The sequence below is a fragment of the Sus scrofa genome, chromosome 16 (genome assembly GCF_054392235.1).
Source record: "Sus scrofa isolate SSC_HxYL_T2T_F1_AM1 chromosome 16, Sscrofa_HxYL_maternal_Yorkshire_Landrace_v2.0, whole genome shotgun sequence".
NCBI lineage: Eukaryota > Metazoa > Chordata > Mammalia > Artiodactyla > Suidae > Sus > Sus scrofa.
The window spans coordinates 40,052,362-40,066,544 of record NC_139398.1 but is presented as its reverse complement, the minus strand read 5'-3'; the positions used below and the strand labels follow the sequence as shown (position 1 = coordinate 40,066,544).

The 14,183-nt window shown below is 41.2% G+C and overlaps 1 protein-coding gene across 14 annotated transcripts in view; it reads left to right on the top strand.

Annotated features, from left to right (window-relative positions):
* The first annotated feature begins 2,677 nt into the window (after positions 1–2,677).
* C16H5orf34 (chromosome 16 C5orf34 homolog) overlaps positions 2,678–14,183 on the top strand; it is a 52,836-nt gene continuing 41,330 nt past the window's right edge. For 7 of the 14 annotated variants that reach the window (XR_014831207.1, XM_085002173.1, XM_085002170.1 and 4 more), the window contains exons 1-4: positions 2,678–3,000; positions 7,108–7,341; positions 7,536–7,625; positions 10,806–11,452. Coding sequence is in view for 10 of the 14 variants with exons in the window: in XM_085002173.1 (XP_084858299.1) it covers positions 2,818–3,000; positions 7,108–7,341; positions 7,536–7,625; positions 10,806–11,452 (1,154 nt within the window). In the remaining 4 variants the exon portion in view is untranslated. Of the gene's footprint in view, positions 3,001–7,107; positions 7,342–7,535; positions 7,626–10,805; positions 11,453–13,542; positions 13,651–14,183 lie in introns of all 14 variants that reach the window. The other 7 variants (XM_085002178.1, XM_085002176.1, XM_085002175.1 and 4 more) reach the window with 2 other exon arrangements.

Below are 14,183 nucleotides of genomic sequence, written 5' to 3'. Positions count from 1 at the left end.
GCAGCTGTAGCTGATTCGACCCCTAGCCTGGGAATTTCCACATGCCTCAGGTGTGGCCCTGAAATAAATAACATATTGGTCTGAATTTGGTAGTTGTATCATCAACTCAGACCCTCTATGTTTTCAGTGCCCTTCAGTCAAAGATAACCAGGACCACACCTCTACCTGGGTATGTTGAGTTTAGAGCCTGTAGTGAGGCAGAATATACACCATGGGGAAGTGTGGGATGTGTCAATAAGAGGGTGTTAGAAACTTAGGAGATACGGGCTTTGGTTGGATAATGTGGGAGAGGGTCTAAGAAACTGGAGGTTCACTCTAGCTTGGATGCTGTTAGAAAGCAGGAGAAACTCTGTGATTAGGTATTTAGTCTTACCTAGGGAGGGTATGGAATAAGCTGTAATTTGGGTTTTTTTAAAAAAATCCTATTAGGAGAGGATGCTTGGCATGAAAAAGTAAAAAACCTGTCCAGGACTGAAGGACGGGAAATCTGCTCAAACTTACAAAGAAAAAGTAGCCTTATCTGTTAATCAGGCTTGGAGGATGGCCACAGATAAAAACCAGCTGCAAATTTAATAGCAAACATTTTTTTCCCCAAGGTCATATAGCTATAAAATGCCATCATGACCCCCTCACTGCTTTGTTACCAATGACGCCTCCAGACCTGCTTTGCTATCTTCATCCATTTTTTACTGGAGATGCCCAGTTGTTAATTGCCCTTACCTCATGATAGCAGCCAGTCCCTAGTTAATCGCTGCTTCTAATCCTGCAGAAACAGCATCCAAACCAGAGCTACCTTCCCTTAGAGCTTCCTCAGAATTCAATAGGAACTCCTACTGTTAAATCACCCCTAAGACTAAAGAGTTCATCTCCTAAATATTTCTTGGAGCTATGCTCTCCATTCTCAGTGTACAGCCTTGAGTCCAAACTGCCATCATCTCTCCTGTTGTTCTTTCAAAAGCCTTCTACGGGGCTTGACACGTCTGTTCTTACATTGTACAATCTATTCTCCAGTTACAAGAATTTTTCTAAAGTACAAAAAGCACCACAAAACCCCTCTGTAGTAGACAGAATTTATATATAGGAGGTTCTTATACATTGGAGGTAAAAAAGGTGGGAGTAACATAGGACCTAAGCACCGTGTAATAAAGCTGATGTTACAGACCGGTGAAAACATGGTTGAGGATACCCTTATTACACTTTACATAAGATTGAGGTCAATTTGCATATCAGATTTTTTTAAATGGAGATAAATTTAAGGAGTTACGTTTCTCCCCATCACTTGGTGCTGCCATCTTTGCTTAATGCCCTGCTTATAGTTTATCACTGCTTTTAAGATAAAGTCCATAATTCATAAATCTGTATTGCATATGTCAATGGCCCCATTGCAGGCCTCTCTCCCCTAAGAAGAGACTTTCTCCCTCTTTAATCAGTTTTAACCAAATGGTTTTCTTTCAGCACCCCCTCCCCTTTTTTTTCATGGCCACACCCATGGCATATGGAAGTTCCTGGTGTCAGGAATTGAATCCCAGCCACAGCTATGACCTACGCAATGCCACATCCTTTAACACACTGCGCCAGGCTGAGGATCAAACCCAAGCCCCCATGGGGACCAGAGCCCCAGCAATCAGATTCTTAACCCACTGCAACAGAGCAGAAACTCTTCTTTCAGCCCTCTTAAGGTACCAGATCTTTCCTTTGGGCTTAAAGGCCTTCACACAGGCTGTTACCTCTACCTAGCTAACGCCTACTTATCCTTTGAATTTCAGTGGAAATATTACCTCAGCTTGGGTTAGATCTGCCCACTACATGCTCTCACAAACCTCTGTGTTTTATCTTAAGGACACTTACCATAAATGTGATCGAATTATTGTCTAGTTGTTTCTTTCCAGTTAATCTCTAGCCCACATCCTCGACCCTAGGTCTCATTCCCTGGTTTATCCCCATTATGCTTAGCACATAGCAGGCTCTTCATAAATATTTGCTTTAATGGCAATAAATAAATATAGCAGACACCTCCACTTGCTATTTTTAAAAAAACGTTTAAAGGTGCAAAGACAATTGAAAGACGTATTTTCTTTCTTTTTGTCTTTTTGCCATTTCTTGGGCCGCTCCCTCAGCATATGGAGGTTCCCAGGCTAGGGGTTTAATCGGAGCTGTAGCCGCCGGCCTACGCCAGAGCCACAGCAACGCGGGATCCGAGCCGCCTCTGCGACCTACACCACAGCTCACGGCAACGCTGGATCCTTAAGCCACTGAGCAAGGCCAGGGATCAAACCCTCAACCTCATGGTTCCTAGCGGATTCGTTAACCACTGAGCCAGGACGGGAACTCCTGAAAGACATTTTCTGACACCAAACTAGGAAAAGCAGAGGTCTCCATCTTTTGCCAATTTTTTTTTCCAATGGCTTATTGACGTCTAATTGTTTAGATTATTTAAATTAACATCACTCCACAAGGCTCACTCTTGCTGTTATCTCGCTTAGCCCATCAGAATGCTGGTCCTCACCGGCTTTATCGCAACCAGGTGGGAAAGGGTGTGTACCAGAAATGAAAACCGGAGAGGAGTCGACCAGCTTCCGGACTGGGACTCCGCCTCCCTACTTCCGGTCCCACCCTCCGTTGCGTGCGGAGGGCGCGGTCAGGTCAGGACATCCGGTCTTCCTTTGTAAGGCTAAACGGCTTTCTTTGGTGCGGCAAGGTTTGAATCTCAGCTGCTGGCCTTTGCTTTCTCTGTCGCCAGCTGCCTTTGCTCACCTGCTCCTCGGACTTGGCGAAAGACCTCCAAACACTCTCCCTGTGGCCTTATTCCTCTCGGTTATGATTGTATTCGTTCGTCGAGAAGCATCACCTACTGGTAATTTGTCAGATTCAAAAACTATTACTCGAGAAGCAGGCGTGGGCCGGCGCCGACGCAGACTTCGAGCATTTTGGCAAAGTAAAGCGCTAGGGCCGTTGATTGTCCTTGTTTCCAGGATTGTTCGGTTCAGAGCTCCTTTCTCTGTGAGTCCAAGACTTTGGTTGTTATTTCAGTGAGGCTTTTTCTGTAACAAGACATCGCATTTTAAAAAAATGAGATTCCCGTTGATGTCTGGAGCAACCTTGTGGCTTTTTGACCGATAAACATACGCGGGCGTAATGTGGTAGCTGTTGAAAACACCACAGGAAAAAGACAGTAGAAATTAGGCTGGAAATGTGGGTTGGAGTCGGATTATGTTTATGATATGCCAGGAACTTCAGACATTCCACTGTTTCTTGTGTATGCTTGGTTATTTAAGTAATCCAAACAACAATTATACCCCCAATAAGCTGTTAAAAAAAACAAACTTGTCTAAAGAGAGAGACCTTTTTCCAATTGATAGCAGAAAATATGTTTCCCAACTGTTTATCTGCACCGTTTTTTTTCTGAAATATATCTATGGTACATGTAGCTGCAATATAAATATATTGATTGCTATGAATATTTACTTTTAACAAGTATGTAAACAAATGATGTAAAGTGGTTGATATGGTCTTGGTTGTGGAAAGTTACCTATGAAGGCAATACTGGAAATGAATTGGAGAGGGGAAAAACTAGGAAAAGGTCCCAAGAGTTTACACGAGTAGAGGGTAAAGGTGATGACCTGAAATAGAAACGGAGGAGCCGCATTTATGAGAGTGAGGTACAAAATCAACAGGACTTGTTACAGAGGTATAAAGGAGGAGTTCCCGTCGTGGCGCAGTGGTTGACGAATCCGACTAGGAACCATGAGGTTGCGGGTTCGGTCCCTGCCCTTGCTCAGTGGGTTAACGATGTGGCGTTGCCGTGAGCTGTGGTGTGTAGACCGGCGGCTGCAGCTCCGATTGGACCCCTAGCCTGGGAAGATTGGACCCCTAGCCTGGGAACCTCCATATGCCGCGGAAGCGGCCCAAGAAATGGCAAAACGACCAAAAAAAAAAAAAAGGGAAAACAGTGTTAAGTCAAATGTTGCTAACATTGAGATGCCATTAACTCAAATTACAAATTCAGGAGGAACAAGAATTTTAAAATTCACTAATATATTCTTATACATTACATATATATTTATCATTAAATACATATTTATAATAAATATTTATTGCAGTCTTTATTATTGGCCAAGTACTGTTTTAAATGCCAGGGATACAGTTGTGAATAAGACAGATGAGGTCCCTGCTCTGACTGAGTTTATATCCTAGTGGGAAAAAACAAAAAGGAAGTAGAATCAGTTTTGATAATAATAGATGTTATGAAGAAAAAAGATGAAATGGACAAGAAATGATTGGGAGTCGGTTGGAAACAACTTTAATGGTTAAGATAGGCCTTTGAGAAAGATATAGATATTTCTGAAGTAATAATATTAATGGTGCCAAAGAATCGGCAGTGTGATGAGCCAGGGGAAGACTGCTAGGCAGAAAAAATAGTGCAAAGGTTCTGCGATGTGATGCAGCTTACTTAAAAAACATTAAAAAGGCCAACGTAGCTAAAGTGTCTTGAACAAGAGGAGATAAGATTGGAGAGATAGATGGGGCAGATTGTATGGCTTTTATAGGCCATGGTTATGAATTTGGATTTTTTTCTAAGTGTGAACATTGTGTGGTAAGTCAGGGAGAGTTAGATTTCATTTTTATTTTAAAATACCCCTCTGGCTACTGTTTGTAGACCGGCCTGGAAAGAGGTAAAAGTGAATGTAATTAGGGGATATTACAGAAGTCTGCTTTTGGTGGGAGTGATTAAGTTCCATTTTAGTCATGGTGAATTTGATTTATCTGTGGAACAGAGACATGAAGAGAGGTACTGCAGGCACCTAGAAGCTCTGGAGAGCGGTCAGATACATTTGGGAGTGCTCTAGGGGAAAAAATGATTAAAGTTGTATGAATTTCCTGGGGAGGGATCATGTGGTTTAATATTAATATCCTGACCATTCAACAAAAGATTATAAGTTATATGTAACGAATTATATTGAAATGGATAGTTTTTTTGTTTTTTTTTTTAAGAAGCAGGGGTGGGCATAGAAGCACAAGTGTATATAGTAAGAAGAGATGAAATGGGGACTAATTAAGGTTAGGTGTTGATGAATCCTTGATTTAAGAGGATGGTGAAGAAGAGGAATGATTAGGAGTTCCTGTGGTAGCTCAGCGGAAACAAATCTGACTAGTATCCATGAGGATGCGGATTCGATCCTTGGCCTCTCTCAGTGGCTTAAGGATCCGGTGTTGCCGTGAGCTGTGGTGTAGGTCACAGACACAGCTTGGATTCCGAGTTGCTGTAGCAGTTCCATAGGCTGGCAGCTACAGCTCCAATTTGATCCCTAGCCTGGGAACCTCCATATGCTTTGGTGTGGCCCTAAAAAGACAAAAAAAAAAAGAGGAATGATTAAACTAAAAATAGTAATATAGAGGACATGTGGGGGGAAGGGATCTTGTCAGCCCCTCTCCCCTTTTTTGAACAAAAGGCAGAGGAAGAGAGTTTGGTGCAGGGGAAGATACACAACACTGTCACAGATTGACCAGTTAAGTAGGATAGTCACTGGTGGCCCTTGCGAAACCATGTCAGAAGAGAGAGGTGGAGGAGAAAGCTGGATTGCAATGGACTGAAGATTGATGGGAGAGAAAGTGGACACTGAATGGATACTATACTTGAGAAGTTTATTAGTAGGAAATAGGGGGGAATTCCCTTGTGGTTCAGCAGTTTGAGGATCTAGCATTGTCACTGCTGTGACTCTGGTTACAGTTGTGGTGCAGGCACAGGCAAAAAAAAAAAAGAAAAAAAAAGGGATAAACTGGGGAAAGTGGTATCTATGGAAAGATAATTTTTTTTTTGTCAGGTGAAACTTGATCACTTGAGTAACAGAAGGACGCAATGTCCTAGAAGGGGATGGAGTTCGCTTTAGAAAGGAATCATAAAATTTATTGAGCTCCTCCAAGGCAACATTCACACTATTGGCGTTGTCATGTGTTGTCTCATTGAATCCTCATAGCAATCCTCTTACTACCCCATTTTACAAATAAGGAAATAAACGATGATTTTTTTTTTTTTTTTTTTTTTTTTTTTGGTCTTTTTAGAGCCACACCTGTGGCATGTGGAGGTTCCTAGGCTAGGGGTCAAATCGGAGCTGCATCCTCCAGCTTACACTGCAGCCACGGCAATGGCAGATCCGAGCCACAGCTACTACAGCCTACACCACAGCTCATGGCAATGCCCGATCTTTAACCCACTGAGTGAAGCCAGGGATCGAACCCACATCCTCATGACTGTTAGATTTGTTCCTGCTGAGCCACAACAGGAACTCCCCAAGAAATAAACAATTAACCATCCTGACATACTGTCTGTGAGTATGCGAGTTCAGTCCCTGGCCTTGCTCAGTGGATTAAGGATCCAGCTTTGCTGTAAGCTGTGGTGTAGGTTGCAGATGGAGCTCAGATCCAGTGTTGCCGTTGCCATGACTGTGGTATAGACCCACAGCTGCAGCTCTGATTCAGTCCCTAACCCAGGAACTTTCATATGCCACAGGTACAGCAGTAAAAAGGAAAAAAGAAGACACAGAGACATTTTAGAGGTAAAGAGGAAATTGAATTCGGTGAAATAAGGGTGAATGTAAGACACAAGGTGGTTAATCTACTTTCTTAATGCCAGGCCAGGGGCAAGAATCCAGGTGTTCTTTTCCCTTAGGCCTAATAGTTACTTTTGGCCTGCCTTTTGCATGTATTACAAATGATTTACAGTATTCTTATTACAGAGGTGGAATTTGCTTGTTATTTGAAAAGAGATATTGAGCATGTAGTTTTCAGAAGTTGAACTTCAGATGTAAAGCTAATAAAATTATAAAGACTGTTAAAATTCGGTGGGCTATCTCTTCCCTCTAAGTTATCTACCCATACAGGAGTGAAGCCCTTGGGGTTAATCAAGACATTCTGTTAAGGATGTTGATTTCAGATCACATAAGCATGTATAGTAAGATAATCACTTTTCATCCAACAAAAATAAATGCAATGGCGATGTGTTTTGCTTTATGTTCTTAGAAAATGCATTTATTAAAATCCATTTATTTTAATAGAACTTTTGTACAATAAGTGAACCATTTGTGCTTCTGTATTTCCTATTTCCTTCAGTCTTTGCCTAGGAAGGACATTTTATCTATAGTCACAGTAATGGCAGCTGAAGTACAAATGGTACTTTACGAAGATGATTCAGTGCAAGTACAATACGTTGATGGTTCCAGATTGCAGCTTTCACCCTGTGGTTCTGAATTTTTATTTGAAAAGGCACCACCTATTTCAGCACATCCTTTAGAACAACCAGAAAGAATTCGCCAAAGGACACACTTTGTAATCAGCACTTACCGGGTAAGTAAAGATGACACAAAGAGCTGCTCTTAATACTAAAATATTGTTGAGATGGTCAGAATATGGAAAGTAATTAGTATTAATGGCATTCTAAATTGATTTTCAAATCATTTTAAAAAATTAAAGATTTTAATCTTCAATCTTAAAGATTTAATTTTAATCTTAAAAAGATTATTTTGTGTTTCTTTTTGTAGGAGCAGCTACAGCGAGCCCTAGATTTTAGAAATTCTTTTGCTACTTGCCCTTTTTTATCTACAAACATCATACCTTCTGAAAGAAAAAAGGTGATTTTATTTTTAAACCTCATTTAAAAAAAATATTTGAAGACAGGTAATTACAAACAGGTACTTTACTGTTTAGGTTTTTTCTTCATGACACTTGGGAATAAATATGTTACTGTAGAACTCATAGGCCTGTATTTTTCAACACACTAGAGTGTTTTGATATTTTGTACATTGAGACACAGAAGTTATATTGTTTATCTCCCTGCCTTTTTCTTTCTCAGTGGTGTCAAAATTAAGAAATTATGTGACCATTATCAGTAGCTTAGGTTAGTTATTAATGTGTAGTAGAGACTCAGGGGTATACACATTTTATTCTTTTGCTTAGATTCTATTTTGAACTTTTAGGAATAATAATAACCATGATTTCTTGAGGTTTACTATGTGCCAAGAACTAGGAATGATATTAAAAATAATTAATAACACCATTATGACACAGGTACCTGCTTATCAGAGCAGGTTCAATGGCTATCAGCCCCTTTTTACAGGTGAGGGAAGTAATCTCAGAGAGCTGGCCTAATTTGTCTATGGATATTTTCTTTTTTTTTTCTTTTTATTACTCAAATGAATTTATCACATTTGTAGTTGTATAATGATCATAACAATCTGATTTCACAGGATTTCCATCCCACAGCCCAAGCACATCCCCCCAGTCCCCAAACTGTCTCCTCTGGAGACCATAAGTTTTTCAGTGTCTGTGAGTTAGCATCTGTTCTGCAAAGAAGTTCAGTCTGTCCTTTTTTCAGATTCCACATGTCAGTGAAAGTATTTGATGTTGGTGTCTCATGTCTATGGATATTTTCTAAGTGGCAAAGTCAGGATTTAAACCGAGTCTATCTGACTCTGAAGACTCTTTTAACCACTTTTCTGCTATAGTCATGATACTTGTTGCCTACTGAGTAATTTTCTGTTATATTGTCTCATGGCATAGGAGTCAGGAAAAATTGTAAGCTGTAACTTAGTGTGCAGGGCCATTTTTCCACTGTATCTTTTGAGTAACTAGTCACTGAAACTGCATAGCTTGCTGCTGAGGCTGCAGTAGGATCATTAGTCTAATTGTAGGAATGAGAATTATCTTAACTGATGATCCTTATAAACCAGCTTTGCCATCAGTGAAGACTGCTCTTAATTTTAGCACACTCACATCTGTACATGTAGATAGCACTGTACATTTATGAGGCTTTCTTGATAATATTTTTGTACATTTAAAGTTTTACATAAATGGAAGTTGAAATGTGTAATTTGGCAAGCTTAACTGATTAAAAGATTGTTATGTGACACTATTTCTATCTTATATGAAAAGATGCAACTGGCACTGTTAGCTGTTCTATACAAATCTGTTTGCTATTGATCCGGACCAGTTTACCTTTGAATAGCTCAATTATTTATTTATTTAATTTTTGTCTTTTTGCCATTTCTTGGGCCGCTCCCGCAGCTTATGGAGGTTTCCAGGCTAGGAGTCAAGTCGGAGCTGTAGCCACCAGCCTACGCCAGAGCCACAGCAACACGGGATCCGAGCCGCGTCTGCAACCCACACCACAGCTCACGGCAACGCCAGATCCTTAACCCACTGAGCAAGGCCAGGGATCGAACCCTCAACCTCATGGTTCCTAGTCGGATTCATTACCCACTGAGCCACGACGGGAACTCTTAGCTCAGTTTTTTAAAATGTCACCTTTTAAGCCACCTAGAATTTATTGTAGCATGTGGTGTACCTGGTACCGTGCAGGACGAGTACTGTATTTAGTCCATGTGATAATCCTTTGAGGTAGCAATTCCCAAATGCTGTTTAATAATTTGAGTACCATTTAGTAAACCAGTAATTCTCCTTTTCTCCACTTGTTTTGAAAGCTTATGTTATCATACATAACATTTTAAGATATGGTTGAGCCTGGTTCTGCATTCCCTGAATTGTTCAGTCGATGATTTTTATCCTAGTTCCATACCATTTAAATTAGAATTGCTCGGAGTTCCCATCATGGCGCAGTGGTTAACGAATCTGACTAGGAACCATGAGGTTGCACGTTCTATCCCTGGCCTTGCTCAGTGGGTTAAGGATCTGGCATTGCTGTGAGCTGTGGGGTGGGTCGCAGACATGGCTCGGAAACCGCGTTGCTGTGGCTCCAGCATAGACCAGGGCCGCAGCTCTGATTAGACACCTAGCCTGGGAACCTCCATAAGCTGCGGGAGCGGCCCTAGACAAGGCAAAAAAAGACCAAAAAAAAAAAAGTTAGAATTGCTTTTCATACAGGCATGCTGGTCTTCGCTCATTTTTATTCTTTTTCAGAATAGACTTTTTTAGGAAGGTGATGCATATCTCTTTATCTCTGATTCATTGTGTGCTTTAAATTAAAATTGTTTACTGTTAAATATAATCAGATGATTTTCTTTTTCCTCTTTCCTTTTTTGTCAGAGTGAGAGTGTGTGCGTGGGTGGGTGGGTGGGTGGGTGTGTGTGTGTGTGTGTGTGTGTTTAGGGCTGCACCCATGGCATATGGAAGTTCCCAGGCTAGGGGTTGAACTGGAGCTACAGCTGCCAGCCTACATCACAGCCACAGCAGCACCAGATCCGAGCTGCATCTGCAGCCTACAACCACAGCTCTTGACCAGATCCTTAACTCACTGAGTGAGGCCAAGAATAGAACCCACGTCCTCACAGATGCTAGTTGGGTTCATTACCACTGAGCCATAATGGCAACTCCAATGTTTGTTTTATTTTTTATTTTATTTTATTTTGGTCTTTTTAGGGTTGTACCCGCAGCATATGAAGGTTCCCAGGCTAGGGGTCCAATTGAAGCCACAGCTGCCAACCTACACCATAGCCACAGAAATGCCAGATCTGAGCGGTGTCTTCGACCAACACCACAGCTCACACAGGATACTCAACCCACTGATCGAGGCCAGGGATTGAACCCACAACCTTATGGTTCCTAGTCAGATTCATTTCTGCTGCACCATGATGGGAACTCCCCAATGTGTGTTTCATGTCTACTTTTCTAAGAGAGATAATCCTAACAATATCAAGTATTCTCTGGAAAGCCATACATAAGCTGACTTTTTTCATTCTTCCAAAGTAGTAAAACAAAACTTTTTAAGAGCTTTCTTACATATTATGTAGGTATCAAACGTTTGAGAAAATGAGACTGTTAACAAAATATCATCCCTTTTTCTTCCTTCAACTCAGCGTATCTTCATTGACATCACAGAAGTGAGATGGCCGGGTCTTGATACTGATGACAGCATGATATGTATGCAGAGTGGCACTGTGAAAGTATCATCCTTAGATGGTCACGCATACCTTTGCCTGCCCAAATCTCAGCATGAATTTACAGTACATTTTTTGTGTAAAGTAAGCCAGAAGCCAGACTCACTTGTAATACTGTCAGAAAAAAATAATCAAGCCCGAAAGGACAAACTAGTTGAAAAAGCTGGCAAAATCTATACATATGGAAGTTTATCAGGACAGAGACTGAAGAATAAAGAAAATGAACTTTATTATGAGATCATGAAATCCAGAGATCCTTTAGAGAAGAAGAGTTGTATAAATGGAACTGAAGGGAGGGAGGAGCTGGCTTCACCTGTTACAAAACACACACCCATCTACACATGGGTAAAGCAGTGCTGCTCTGTGGACTCTTGTCCAGAGGAATGGAAATACCCTTTGTTTTTAGCACTTTGTTTTCAGAATAAAATCAGCAGTATGTCTGGAATTGATGCACATGTCACCCAGGAGAGAATTTTAACTTCTGAGATTTCCAAGGAAGGAGGAAGAGAAGTTTCTGTTCTTCCCAGGGCCCTGTTACTGAGCTGCCCTGTCCCACACCTGCACAGGTAATGGAAGAATGATTTATTTGTCCTAAAGCTTTTGTCAGAACCAGTCCATGCCTAAGGATCACTTTTCTTTCGGAATCATCTGATAACCATTCCTATAACCGTTAGGTGATTCATTTCTTAGTGGGGATAAAAGGTTTGTACCCAGCCACCCAGAAGCCTCTGGACAGGAGGCCAGGGTGAAGTTCAGTTGATCTAAAACTTTGCTTATAATGGAAAAAAAATAATTTCCCTAGCTAATGTGTTGCTTATATTTCTTACTTAACCCCCGGGCATTGAATGTTGATGAAAGGCTAACTGCACTAGATGCTTTATTAAACACAGGGGTGACTAAGGCAGAGTCCCTGGTTTCTAGGAGCTCAGAGTCTAATAAGGGTCACTGTTACTGAAAAGGTTAAAGTATGGTGAGTGCTGGTTCTGTGGGAGCAAGCCCTGGGAGGCATCAGCTGCCACTCAGTGGACCAGACAAGTTTGTGATCAGGGGTTCTTTCTTTCATTCATAGCCTTGTCTTTGGTTAACTGACTGTAAATGTGTCCATTTTCGAAAGGGATAGACATAGAGAGGCTTCTGGGTGGCTGGGTACAAACCTTTTATCCCCACTAAGAGATGAATCACCTAGTGGTTATAAATTTATAACATGAACTTTGTGTAAGTAGTGTAGCAATAATAATTGTTAACACAAAGCACTTACTCTGTGCCATGAAGAGTTATACTTTACCTATTTCATCCTCATAGTAATCCCCCTTGAGGTAGGTGCTATTATCATCCTCATTTTGTAGAGGAACTTGAGGCACAAAATGTTAAATAACCCAAGCAAAGTCTCACCAGTAGTGCTTGTAGAATTGGGATATGATCCCAGGTAGTCTTCTGAGTATAGATTTAAAACAAAATAGGAGTTCCCATTGTAGCCCAGCAGTATCGAACCTGACTAGTATCCATGAGGATGAGGATTTGATCCTTGGCCCCCACCCAGTGAATTAAGCATCAGGTGTTGCCGTGAGCTGTGGTGTAGGTCACGGACGCAGCTCGGATCTGGTATTGCTGTGGCTGTGGTAAAGGCCAGCAACTGCAGCTCCAGTTCTACCCCTAGCCTGGGAACTTCCATATGCTGCAGTTTGGGCCCTACAAAGGCAGAAACAAACAAAAAAACCCCAAAAACAAAAATCCTTGTGGCTCAGTGGGTTAAGGATCCGGTGTTGTCACTGCTACGGCTCGGGTCTAATCCTTGGCCCCAGAATTTTAACATGTCGTGGGGCTGAAAAAACCCTCCCAAAATATGGGAATGATTTTCAGGCTCGTTGTAATTATCTAGTTAGAATTGGGAATTCAATATTAAAAGTACACATCAAAAGAGTTATATGCTTTTAAATTAACAGTTTTTTGATAACTTACAACTGACCTTGATTGAAATCCATTTTATGTAAGCATAGCTTAACAGGCTGTCCTTACTGGTCCCTTCCTGGATCTGTAATCCTCACCACTCTTGCCCTTGTTTACTCCACTCTTGCTAAACTGGACCTCTTGTACTCCCTAGAATGCTTGCCCAAACTTTCTTTTACCACTGCACTTGCTCTGTCCTGTGCCAGGAGCATTCCCCTTTATCAGCTTGCTCATCTATGCCCATTTCCAAGTCTTAGCACAAGCCTTTCTTCATTAGGGTGGTTTTCCTCAAGATCCTAGATTAAGATTAGGTTCTATTCAGTCCCACAGCATCTAGTAACTCTCCTTTCTTTATGTTCAATACCAACTATTTAATGTCCCTGCTGAATAGGAATCTCCATTGAGGGCAGGGACCCTGTCTGTCTTTCGGGGTTGTTGTATCCACAGTGTGTTATAGCACAGTGCCTGGCCCTCCATCGATATTTCAGTAAATATTTATTGTTTGAATCCTAAATTTTAAATGTCAGCAAAACTTAATGTATATATTTATGCTGAGATTCAATAATGAGATTATGAAATATACTAGGACAAGTCATGGAAAAATAAGGTTATAGTTGACTCTTGGACAACACGGATTTTAACTATATGGGTCCACTTATACGTGGATTTTTTTTTCAATAAATTTAGTACCTTTATTCTCATTTTTCAGATCTTTTAAGTGTGGGGGAAAATTTGTGTTCTACTAGAGATCACAATTTGTGGAGTCAGCAGAAGCAGGGTTTGAGTCCTGTCCAGACTTTCAGCTTCCTGCTTTGGGGTGAGTCATTGATCAGCTCCTTTGCTTTCGAGCCAGAGATAACTTTCTTCTCTTTTTTTTTTTTTTTTAAAGGGCTGCACCCTCAGCATATATGGAGGTTCCCAGGCTAGGGGTCGAACTGTAGCTGTAGCTGCTGGCCTATACCACAACCACAGCAACTCCAGATCTGAGCCTTGTGTGCAACCAACACCACACAGCTCATTGCAACGCCAGATCCTTAACCCACCGAGTGAGGCCAGGGACCGAAACCAAAGCCTCACAGTTCTTAGTTGGATTCGTTTCCGACACGCTGTGACGGGAACTCCGAGGCAGAGATAACTATACTCAGTTTTCTACCGCACTAGGGTCAGTGCCCCCAACCTCCATGTTGTTCAAGAGTCAGCTGGTTTTAAATTTTATTAATGCATTTTCACATTAATTTTTACTTTTCTTTGATCTAATGAGTTAAGCAAGAAATGAATCTTACTACAATAGAACTATTTTGTTAACTTCTAAAGGTACTCATGTTGGGCAGCCAGAATCAATAGCTTGTA